General features: G+C 34.5%; 1 protein-coding gene across 6 annotated transcripts in view; it reads left to right on the top strand.

Annotated features, from left to right (window-relative positions):
• The window catches only part of GULP1 (GULP PTB domain containing engulfment adaptor 1), a 154,148-nt gene extending 144,940 nt beyond the window's left edge, over positions 1-9,208 (top strand). For all 6 annotated transcript variants that reach the window (XM_084523613.1, XM_084523614.1, XM_084523610.1 and 3 more), the window contains one exon: positions 7,139-9,208. In XM_084523613.1, the coding sequence (XP_084379739.1) occupies positions 7,139-7,160 (22 nt within the window). In that variant the 3' untranslated portion in view covers positions 7,161-9,208. The remainder of the gene's footprint in view (positions 1-7,138) is intronic.
• Positions 9,209-12,435: the final 3,227 nt, after the last annotated feature.

Below are 12,435 nucleotides of genomic sequence, written 5' to 3'. Positions count from 1 at the left end.
TATTGAAATACGTCTTTAGAGTATTTTAAAAATGTTTTCTAAGCTGCACACACACAAGTACCTGGGGAAAAAAAACTGATGGTTTCTTTTTGTACTCATGGGCTTTGAGTTGGAATTTGAATTTGTCTGCCTGAAATTCCTCTCAAATGTTAGCCGGTGGTATTCAAACAGACACCTGCACATATTTAAGGCTTCTCAGCAGCGTAAGCAAAATGGATACTGCTATTCCTGCCTGGGAAGGGACTGAGTGAAGTTTAAGAAAGAGCTGAGGCAAGAGATGCACTGACCATGTTATTCTTCAGCAGTTTTCTGCTGCTTTTAAACGTATCCATATTTGCTAAGGCATTCCGGGGCTTAACTATTAAAAATTGATTCAAGAATTCTGAACTGATGTGTTTTTTCATCAGAAAATGTTTGTTGGATCTGAAATACTCTATGGTATCTGTTCAGATATTGACCCAATTTTGAAGCAGTGATAGGAGAAAACTTTCAAGTTGTGGACTAAGTTGCTCTTCTCAGTCAGGCTTTCTAAACTGCTAGTTCCTTGCCAACCTTGCTTATCTGTTTTTTCAGCAGCCTGCCAGCAAAACAGAAGGCTGAAAATACAGGGAACTTGAATTTCTAGGTTCCTGGCTCCTCAGCAGGAAGCGTTCCCAGACCTCTTGTATCTTGACAGTCTGCAAAGTATAAGAGCTAGCTCTCAGGCTCTTGTAGTTCCTCATTTTTAAATGTCTTTACTACAATTTAAGTACAGTTTAATTTTCCGAAGTAAAATTTCGGAATTCCTATTCACAGGCAAATTTAATTGTTCATGTCAGTTTTAGGGTGGCACCACTGGCAAAATCCATTCACTGTGAGATAAAAGCCCAAATCTTTTCACACCTCACATTGATATATATCACCTTCCATTGAATATAACCTGTTTTAGGAAAAAATGTACTACAGTATCTGTGGATACTGGGAAAAATCCTGTGGTTATAGGTAAGTTCACATGCTAGGAGTTCTTATTACAGGTGATGTTCTGACAAAATTGCAAACTGTTAGGCCATGACTTGTAAGTGTCATCACTTTATAAAATATCAGTAAATGGGTCAGCAGAAATCTTTATCAAAGATTTTTGAAGCCATAAAATGGAAAACTTCTTTCAGCTTTTACTCTGACCTAAGAAAAATAAGATATAAAATAAAAGATATTTTAATGCATTGCTATGTCCTATTGCAAAGAATATTGCGTTAGTTTGCCCTGTACATAAACGTTTTTCTCACTTTTCTGTGTGATTTGTAAACTAGTCTCACAGAGAGTCTACCATACCCTGAAACCTTTACTAAAAATGAATTAGTAAGTCTTTGTGTTGGCATAAAACTTGTTCACGTGTAATCCAGTTGAGATCAAGGGCAAAGCTGACAGGATGGGGGGGTTGTGGGTAGAAGTCAATTCTGAGATTGGTCAAGTCAAAAGCTATGTCCAGCTACTTTCCTATGACATCCTTCGATCACTTTGTAAGTCACTGTTAAATTTAGTTGCCATGCAGAAGTTCTTTCTATAGATTATATTAATATGAATCAGTGGTGAAAAATACTGATGGAAATGTTTGTTGTTTTTTTTTTCCTAATATCTCTTTTTTCTTCTTATGCTTTCCTTGGGTGCCTAGCGTCAGCGATGGTTGGTATATCATATTTTAATAATGGCATTTAAATCATTTACAAATGAAATGTGCACTCATTCATACATAGGGTTTTCATTTTTATGAATGTGTGTATGTGTGTATATATATATATATAAACTTTTAAGATTTGTTTATTATGTATGCAATCCTGTAAGTCAGGGACATTTTCAGTTTTAGGAGCCTACAATTTTTAAGGTAGAGACAGCTGATTTTAGTTTTCTTGAGTTGACAATACTAAGCCTTCATTTTCTTTGCTGTTTGTTTTCCATGTGTTCTAGAGAAATGTCCAGTTCTTTTCTTTGGATTGTCATTGATGGTCTACCCAAACCTGTGATATATAGATTTTTTTTTTTTTTTTTTGTACTAGTACAGTCACTGATGTAAAAGTGCTTATAATTGGAAATACTTTAAAACTTGCAATGAGCAGAAGATAGCTGTGCTAAAGGTCAGCAGTTGTTAGACACAGCCTATAAGGAAGAAGAGAAAAATGGCTGCTACAAAAGGCAAAATCACAAAGCATGTAATGTGCTCTGAGAAGTCTAAAATTAGGGAACATGAAGGAAAAATATAAGCTGCTTTCCTTCTCTGAAGTGCCAAGTTAAGGGAGATGTCTTCACATTTTTGAAGTACAGCCTCAGCTTCAGTAAATATGTATATTTCAATAAACGTGCAAATGCCATTTATATAATAAAACATCTAAATATAATTCTAAATAGTTCTAAATATAAGCTTATTCAGAGACGGTGTTGTTAAGTATAGCTTAACCTGAAGTCATAGTGGCAAGCCAGCCAGCGGCCAGAGCAGCTCAGTCCAGTCTGTTGTCCCATTCCTCATATTGAGCTATGTCAGGCGTCATGCCCCAGTCTGCAGAAAAGCTGTTTCAGAGTACATGTGTGCTGGAAGATGCCATGTAAGAAAAATGGGAGAAGAAAGCACAGCTAAGCAGAAGAGGCATTGGGGAACAAACTCCTCACTAGTGGGTGCTTTTGCTTTGTATTCATTATTCTGAATTTAATGAGATCAGATCAAATTTCTCGATTTCTGGGGGAACAGCTTACATTTAAGCTTTAGGGAGGATCCAAATTTCATAGTTAAGCTCTTTCTATTCCATTTCTCAGTCCAATTTCTGCTGATCTTCTTGGAGAGCTCTAAACTCCAACATGTGCTGAGATCTGAGTTTTACAGCTCAGACCTCTCTCTGATGACTCTCCAACCTCCTGTTTCCCCACCCTTGTGCTGAAACATATTTTCATCCTATTTTGACTGCATCCAGGCATTAATAAATCTATTTTCCCAGAAATCTTGCAGTGAAGGGAAGTTTCCCTGGATCTTGAATCATACCAACAACAGCTGCTATGATTTATTAAAATCTCAAGGTAGTTAATATCCTAAAGCTTCCAGGAGCTGCAGGCCATTCTCCCTGCATGGCCCAAAGCAGTCAGGAGGCTTGTCTTATTTCCATCTGAAGTAAGTTATGCTCAGCCCTCTAAATTATCATCTCAGAGACACGTAGATTTATCAGTGGTTCATTGGGTTTGGGCTGAATTAAACTCATTGAGTAAAGGCAGGTGGTGAAGGGATAAACAAGCTAACCTCAGGCAGAGCCGTAAGGGTTGACTTCGGCATATTTACCTTGTGATAAAATGGATGTACTTGCCCTTTTTTACTGTTTGTTGTTTTTAGCCAGAATAGTTGACATCTTTATATCATGAAGAATCAAAAAATAGGTGGGAGTTCTGGAAGAGGGGTTGTTTTCAGGTTATATTTTCCACTGAAAACAAGCTTTGCTTCTCTGAGACCCATCACATCTGTTAGCAAAATATTGTCATTTTTCTGAGTAACTACGATATTCAGTACTTATGTTAAGTCATCTTGGAAGTTAAAAAGTTACTTGACACTGTTATTATGGAGATATGAGCACAGAAGCAAGGCCCGGTACACTTTATAGTCCTTCTTCTTCCCATTCCTCTCCAGTATCTGGGAATGGTCAGCTGATTTGAACCATTTTCTGACTAAATGAGAAGTTGCTGTTTCCCGAGGCCTTAAAGTATAGGAAGGCATGGTGCACATGTTTCTTGATGAACAGGCAGTGTGTTATGCTAAGAACATATATTTGTAGAAGCTGAAATGTTTATATTGAATATTTTTAAATTCTGAGTATTAAAATTAATTATATCTATTTTATATATACAGTACGTAATGTGTACCAAGTGCTGACTATATGTCATTTTAAAGAAAAAGTATTCTGCCTAATACGTTAATCAAGTTTATTATAAAAGGATAAAAATGAAACAATTTATAACTCAATTTATGACTACTCAGTGATTCCAACTGACATCATTATTATTACAGCTGTGAATGCTGGGTTTTGGAGTGGAGAGTAGAAGGTAGGCACATACTGCACGATGGGTATTATAATAATCATACAGTAACAACAAGTAGGAACCGTAAGAATTGAGAAAAGTGTGTGTATATGAACCGTATTCCTGAAAGCGGATGTAAAGCTGTAAGTGTTCTGCATCACCATGAAAACTACAGCATAGGATACTGATATTCTTGCCTGCATAAATCACAGTTCAGCTGTGTCTTGATATAAAGGAGAATCTGTTCTTAAAACCTTGTCTTTCTACAGCTTGGTTGATGACAGCTGATGGGGTACAATTTTTAAATTATCATATATTTGCCAAAGTGGAATCTGCAAAAATACAGAATTATTGAAGAATTTGGAATTAGCTTGCAAAACTTGTGGGGCTGGGAATGGAGATGGATGTGGGAGGTATCAAGTCTGTGCTTTCCTGATCTTCAGGAATTTGATTACAATCACTTTGTTAAAGAGTCTGTTGGGATAGTACACTATGATTTTTTCCCTTTTTGAGGGCCACGTTTAATTTAATGGGAATTTTGGTTGAGGCAGTCTAGCTTCCTTTGAGCATCCTGGTTTATAATCCTACACACTTCTTTTCCTCTACCTTAAATACTCTTAAAAATAAATCTTTATTTGACATTCTTTTGTGGTCTGAAAAATGCCCTGGTGGCTATCCTGATGTCCTGTCTGTTTTTTGTCTTTTTTTTGTCCTTGTGGTTGCCCTGAAATTTAGATCCTACAAGTAACTGTAGGATCTGACCCTGTGATGACAGTGAATTTTGCGTAATATAATAGGTGAACATCAGAAAAAATCTTCCATGATCAACATAGCAGCACTAAGATAAGCACACTTACAAAGCACAGATCTGATTTGCTTTTAGGTGGCCAGAAAAACAGCATTGGACATGCAGCTGCATGAGACACCAACAAACAGTACTCAAATATAGAGAGGAAAGATAAGAGCATGCAGAAGGACCTGGAAAGTATGCGTGTTCAGTCATAGGGCTGGCATAGCTTTGAAAGTGCTTTCTGGGGGGCTATGTAAGAACTTGCATGTCCTTGTTAAACCAGTGTATTAAGCATCTCCAGGTTGAAGTACTGACTATCCCTTTTACAATCTCAAAACTGGAAGCATCCTTTAAATATTTAGACAGATTAATATAATATTTAGACAGATTAAGATAATTATATATTTTTATAATTTTATAATTTTTAAATTTTAGACAGTTTAAAATAATATTTAGACAGAGTTTAAGATGCACAGAAATTGAGGGTTTTATGATTCAGCAGGCTAAAATGTAGGGCTAATCCTAGGACTTGTGCCCTTGTGTAAGCAGTCCTCCTCTGTTACATCAACAAAACTGCATCCTTTTGGCAAATGAGCAATGCCCATTTATAACAGGTTGTGTTTGACTTGGAACTTTACACAGTTTTTTCGAAATATCTTCTGCATTGAACACTTTTCCTGATAGCTTGTTAAAAAGCACAAGGGGGAAAAAAGTCAAATACAGAAGTGAGTTTTGGCAGCACTATGTCACTCAGGTAAGGCAAGCAAGCACAGTTGGAAAAGGTTTACAGTCCAGTAGTGCTTTGTCTCACCATCTTATAATATGAATATTAGGAAAATGTGGATTTTGTTTGGAAGATCTGAGATCATTTAGTAACCATCTCCAGGAATTCGATTCTGTTTCTCAGCATTGCTCTTCTGATGGTAGTAGCTGATGGGGTTATTAAATATTCATGCACTTTAAAAAAAATCTAGCATGTGGTTTACATTTGTTTGAAATGAAGCTGATGTGATTTGTGATTTATCTTTTAAAGCCAAAAGGTATCCTCTTGAGGTACTCCTATGCATTATGAGAAAAGATTTGAGTTTATGCCCAGTCCCAGTACAGGCTGGCTTACCAGAAGATTTATTTTGTTTACAACATGCTTGCTTCATAAAAGTACATAGTATTGATTTCATAGCACATGATAAACGTTCTCCAAGTGAACTGTAGGCTCAGACCGTACTGAATTGAACACTGGAACAGGTGCCACTGGAGTTGATGTTCTCATGGCATTTCTATTCAGAGCCCTTGTTTCCAGTTGCTTGCACCTTTACAATATTTTCACCTAAAATACCAAAATTTTCTGGTTTTAAAGATGACTTTTCTTTTGGAGGTCAAGACATAAATAATCAGCTTATTTCAAAGAAAAAAGCGAAATGAAAACGAGTATTTTCCCCACGTTAAAAGCAATGTTGTTTTAGAATTGGTACATTTTGTAAACCTAATACAGGTACTTGAGAAGTAAGTTATTTTCAGTAAAGTGGGTGGGTGGGAATGTCTACTTTATCTTAGTGCTTCTGCTAATAAAATAGAAGAGACATTTTAATCTGAACTTTTTAAGAATTCCTTTGCTCTTTCTAAAGAACATCATATTTTATTTCATTGAGTGTTACGTGCCTTAGAAATTCACCTTTTGTTCTCTGCAATAAAGCAGGTATGATTTTATTTGCCTTTTAGCAAGGCTCAGATGACCGTAGGCTGTAAAGCATACACCTGTCAATGTAACCACACAGTGAATGATTCAGAACAAGCCTCTGAGATTTTGTTGAGTACCACTATGCTTTTCGTTGGAGTACTTCTAAGATAAGGGATTACTGATTGTTATTAATTCCACATGTCTCTTACAATGTTCATGACTTAGATCTCCTTCAAGTATAAATATAATAAACTTTTGTTTATATAACAATCTAATATTTCCTGTTTATAAACGATGTTGAATTTTACACAAGAACAACATGGTTCAATTTATGTAAACTAATATTCAATGTTTTTATTTTAATAATACTTTCTTCATTTAATATACAAACGTTATTTCTTTTGTTATAACACAGATAAATCCTTCTGTACATTAATGACTAAGAGAAACTTAGAAAAACTGTCTGACCAAATAATGTAAATGTGAGTTATCCTGTGAAGCATCCTTTCAAAAAGTCATTGAAGTGCTAATGCTCAGAATTTGACCTAAAAATAAGCTTGAATTTACATGTTTGTATGAAAAAGTGATATTCCTCCAGAAATTGCTTTCCTTTTTATTAACTATGTCTTGTTTCATTGCAGGAGGGGTTCAAAATGGGATTAACTCTTGAAGGCACAGTATTTTGTCTTGACCCACTAGACAGCAGATGCTGATGCCAAGAAAATAAATGTGAAATTCCTACGCAGTGTTTATTTTGAACACACATTCACAAGTATTATCCATGTGCCAAAAATTGCTTTTTTCAACATGTAAACTCTTATGAGGTTTGCTTCTGTAAAAATCCAACTTAGTTCCAGTCTTTCCCTGTACAAATGTAAAAAGTTGTATTTGTTTATGAAATATGAATTAAATTACACTGTTGTGTTTCTTTCTCTCAAACTTTTGCCCAAGTTTACTATGCTTTATGACTATTAGCCTGGAGAAGTTCTTCAGAAAGCTCACACATACCTCTCTCTGTAAACATGCAAGCATGATTTTTACATAATGCTTTACTTGGCAGTATTTTGAAATGAAATTTTTAAGCCATTATTTAAAGTTCAATCAGTCAAATGATTAATTGCAATTGCAGTTAAGAAAAGCAGAAAATACCTACCATTAATATATTCTTAAAAGAAATCTGAATGCTATGTAATTAATTTCTATTACCTTGTACAGTTATTACACTGTATATCTGTTGTTACTAGTTTGTAAAATCCATAATATTTTTAAGTCCTTATATCATGTTTTAGAAGCTAACAAATTGTTAGTCTGCTAATTAGTGTTTAATGAGCATAGAAAAGCTCCTAAATCACAGAAATTACAAAGTCACTACCCTTTGTTTTGATATTTTATAGCTAAATCATAAAGTGTATAATTTGGAATTCATTACATGCTAACAATAATTTGAAAATAAGATTATGATCTTGCATTTACTTAGAAATTTCTGTAATTTTGTGCACAAGCGGGCACTGTGTTTATTGGGATCAATTCTGTAAGTTGTTTTCAACACCTGAGTATTCAGTCAGGTCTGTTGGATATTATTTTCATGGACTGCATCAATATTGTATGTCTTAATATAATTTTGAAGCTTGTTGCAAGAATTGAGTCCTTCATACTCATTACTTGTTCATGTTACACAAACAACTGCAAACCAAAATTTTCAGCTGCTAGTGAGTTCAACACTGACCTGTCTATGCATACTCTTCACTAATCTTTAACATAAGCAATAAAATAATATGCTAAACTTATGTCAGAAAAGTATTATTATCAGTGTTTTGATGCCCGAACACCACCTTAGTTCAATTTAATCCTTCTAAAACTTCTTATTTTCCCCTTATAAAACATAAAGATGTGGAAAAAAAATAGTTTTTTGTGTATTTTTTCCTTTTTTTCATGAGAAGTTTTTTTGTGATAGTGTTATGGTTTTGTCCTTAAGAGTTACAGTTTACACAAAAAATGTATTTTGCAAATTCACTGTCACATATATATCTTCATGCCCTGTTCAATGAAGTACTTCTGCAATAGCCTTTGAAAGTCTGCTGAAATGAATTATTCCTGAATGCATTATTCCTCTTCTGAGTTTGACGTGTGCTCAGGTACCTTGCTGAACAGGGGCCTTAATGTTCTACATTACAATAGTCTTCCTTTCTGTTAGTGTCTTTTGAACATTCATATAGAATATTATATATAAATATATAAATATATATAAAATCACTAACAAATAGAATAGTATATGTTTCATAAAGAAAAGTCTTTATAATTTTGTTTGTCATATAGTATTTTGGAATTTGTATAATGAGGATGTTTAGTAGCCATAGTAATGGCCTTTTTTTAACAAATAGAATTTGTATTTTTATTGTACTTTAAAAAGCTTTACATAATAAGCATATATTTAGTGGTCATTTATTATCAATGGTAACATTAAGATAATATTTGCACATTTTAAGAAATGTTTTCTTTACCAATTTTTATGATAGTTGACTGCAAATGGCATGGTTAAATATTGCATAACTGGTCAATCCATATGAAAACGCTTAAATCAACACAACAGTGCATTTTTAATGAAAAGGCTCTGTGATCCAATTGGAAACTGTATTTCTATGTAATCTCAAATGTCTGTTTAATTTTGCCTAAAATAAATGTTTTTAAATAAATTGCATCCTAGAACACAATATTCATTCAGTTAAATGCTTAACGGAGGGAGGGAGAGAGGGGAGGTGTGTAAATGTTGGGTAAGACTTGCCGTGAAAAACAGTTCGGTCACCTTGGAAAGAACTGATGAAGAAATGGTAAGATCTCATAAGAATTAAATCTACTGATAAGAATCTGATGTCAGATTATGTAAAATTACAGACACGTTTTCTGGCCTTTGATTTTGGGTTTGGCCTGATCTGTAAACAGGAGAGAAAGTCTGTTTTATATGCAATTATCTAATGCTAGTAATTAGAATTTTTTTATTCCTCATTCCTTTCCTGTCTTTCTGCAGTGCTTCATGTATTTAATGGACTCTTTTTATTGCCTTTTTTTTTTTTTCCCTTATAATTAGCTAATATATATAATAAGATTCTAAATGAACCTATTGGTTAGTGAAGGAGAAAAAAAATTCTTGTCACACTATAACTCAAAACCTATCTAACCTCTTCTATTTGCAGAGCTGGGGCTTGGACAGTTTATAGGAATGCACCCTGTCAGGCTAGCAAGAAAGGGGTATGTGTAATCTCCTGTGAGTTAAACACAAGCTATTCTTTCCTTGAACTCGTGTTATCAGTGTTCCCAGTAGTATTCGTGTTCTTCTACAGGTAATGCAATAGTGTTGCAAGCTACATTTTCAGGCTGTTACTTTATGTATTTGAGACCAGGGTCTAGGTGATTGCTCTTGCTCTCCTTAGAGTAAATGGGAGTTCTCCCATTGCTCTGAAAATAACTTTGTCTTTGGAAGGTCTCTTGTTGCTAATTCCCAGTCCTTCAATTATATTTTAAAAACAATCTCTTTAAATAAAATAAAATAATAAAATAAAAATAAATAAAAATAAAATAAAATAAAATAAAATAAAGCTTGAGAGCTTGTTCCTGAGAATGTCAAGTGCTTCTGCTAATTGTGTGACCTTGGGACTTAACAAAAGTCTCCTGTTTTTGAGCCTGAAAAAGAGCAACATCATCTACAGGATTAGACGTATGGTGCTAAATTAATTGTGAAGGAGAAATTTTTGGATTTGTGAATTTGTCCTAAGATATCAGGTTTGTGCCACTGCACTTTCTTAATTTGTTTGGATATCTTTTTTTTTCCTCTTTTGTTTTCTTTTTTAAATTTCTTTGAGCTCTGCTCACACTGCTGACCATGCTCTGAGTGCATTACTTCCTGATGTGTCATATTAGATTTTAGTTCCACTTGTCAGCTGCCCAGCTACTGCACTGCCATATCACACCAAGCTGTATTAACAGCTAGAAGAAAAATTCCTCCCTTTCTATTTTTGATTATTTATTTTTTATGATGTCGGCTGTTTTCTTTTTTCCTTCCCACCTATTTAGTACACTTCCACATAAGTAAATAAGGTGCTTAGGTTAGAATATTTCTTAAGTTTATACAAGGTTAATTTATATGTTTTCTTTAATGACTTTAATTTACTGAGCATCATCACAGGATGTTCTTAGCTTAACCCATTCCTCTTTATGCAGATTGGCTTGTAAGTGTCTGTCTTTTGTCTCTCCGTGTGACAGATTTCTGCTAGATTTATAATTGATCAGGTCATTCAAATTGGCAAAGATATATCCTTCATGTGGCAAAAGGCGTTACATTTTATTTTGGCTTTCCTTATGGAAAGGAGGAGAGGAAAAAGAAAGTTCCCTGAGTCTTTTCACACTTCCAGAGGTAAGCGTAACTGTGTAATCCCAAAGGTGATTGAACTTGCCAAGAAATGGAGCTGGCTCGAAGACTTCATTATGAAGATTATTTTTCAATTTGTTGAACTAAGCAGGGTCTCAGTCTCTCAGAGCAATTCTGCTTCACATAAAGAGTCCCTTCTGCAATGGCAGTGTGTCACTGCCTGAGAAGTCCTCAGTGAAACACTGAGAGCCCCAATTTTCCTTATATCCTGTTGGTTGCTACAGATTGTCAGCCTTTGGACACTCTTAAGAAATATGTTAGTGAATGCAGCTGAGCAATCAGCTTTCTTAAGATGACATTTTGGGCTTTTGCTGCTGCTTTTAAAAACAGAGGATGCAAAAGTCACTCTTAAAAAAATACAGGTTAAAAAAACTAACTAGCCATACAGTCCAAAATGCAATCAAAAATGCTTGCAAGCTGGTGTTCTGTAAGCTTCAGCTAAAAGACAACAAAGCAAGTAAGCTTTAATACATAATTAACCTGCATTTTTTTCCCCATTTTAAGACAAATGTTCTTATGAGAGACTGGGACATAAGTTGCATTGTCAGCTAGTGAAAATACATAGTACTTCTCTTCAGTAGGACAGAGGAAAGGATCTCCTTTTGACCAATTATTTCAGATTGGAAGGGAACATTTTCTTCATAGTAAAGCCTGACATTTGTAATATATGTGGCGTTCTTGAGACGCTTCAATATTCATTGTCAGTGCAGAGATTAAAGAAACTGCCCATTTATGTATTAAAACACTGCCTGGAATTTACAACATTCTTTCAGTGGGTTTCATAGACCACATAATTTTTGTGTGGGGTGGGGTAAAGGTTTTTGAACATGGTAATATGCCATTTAACCCTTTTGTGCTCAAGAAATATCTTGAGAGTCTAATTTATATATAGTTTGGGCTACAAAAGTGCAAGTTTATTCTCCCACAGTGAATTCTGGAATGGATTAAATTTTAAGGCTCATATGAATGGCAGAATCAGTGATTGAGTTTTTGCTTTTTTTTTTTTCCACATTGTCCACTATTTAGTTCAGTAAAGATTTATGCCTTTGTAATAAAGAATAGGAAAAATAAGGAGCAGAATAGGAAGGAAGTATAGCAGAAAGATGAGGTAGAAAAAAATATCATACTGTGCATTTTTACTAACTTTATCATTTTGTTTATGAAACTTAACTTAGTTAATAACATCTTTCTCTGCATTATCAGCTTTTATGGCTATCTCAGGATTGCACAAGGGACACCAAGAAGCAGATTTGACATATTTGCTATCAATGAGAACAGGTAGAGCTATCTGAGCTAATCTCTTTATTAATCTCCTTATGATAAAAGAGCTTTCCCAAAACAGGAGTCTTGGAATAGACCCTTCAGGTTTTTCATGACTGCAGTTACCTTTGCAGTTTCATCCTAATGCAAAGCTTTTTGCATTAAAAAAGATATCTGGAAAATCTATTCAACTGAGTCTTCTTGGGGATCTACCGCATATAGCATTTAAATAGTTGCAAATTTTATTTCTTCTAT

This window comes from Aythya ferina, assembly GCF_964211825.1.
Source record: "Aythya ferina genome assembly, chromosome: 6".
Classification (NCBI taxonomy): domain Eukaryota; kingdom Metazoa; phylum Chordata; class Aves; order Anseriformes; family Anatidae; genus Aythya; species Aythya ferina.
Note: the sequence above shows the minus strand (reverse complement) of the source record. Positions and strands in the feature narration are given on the sequence as shown.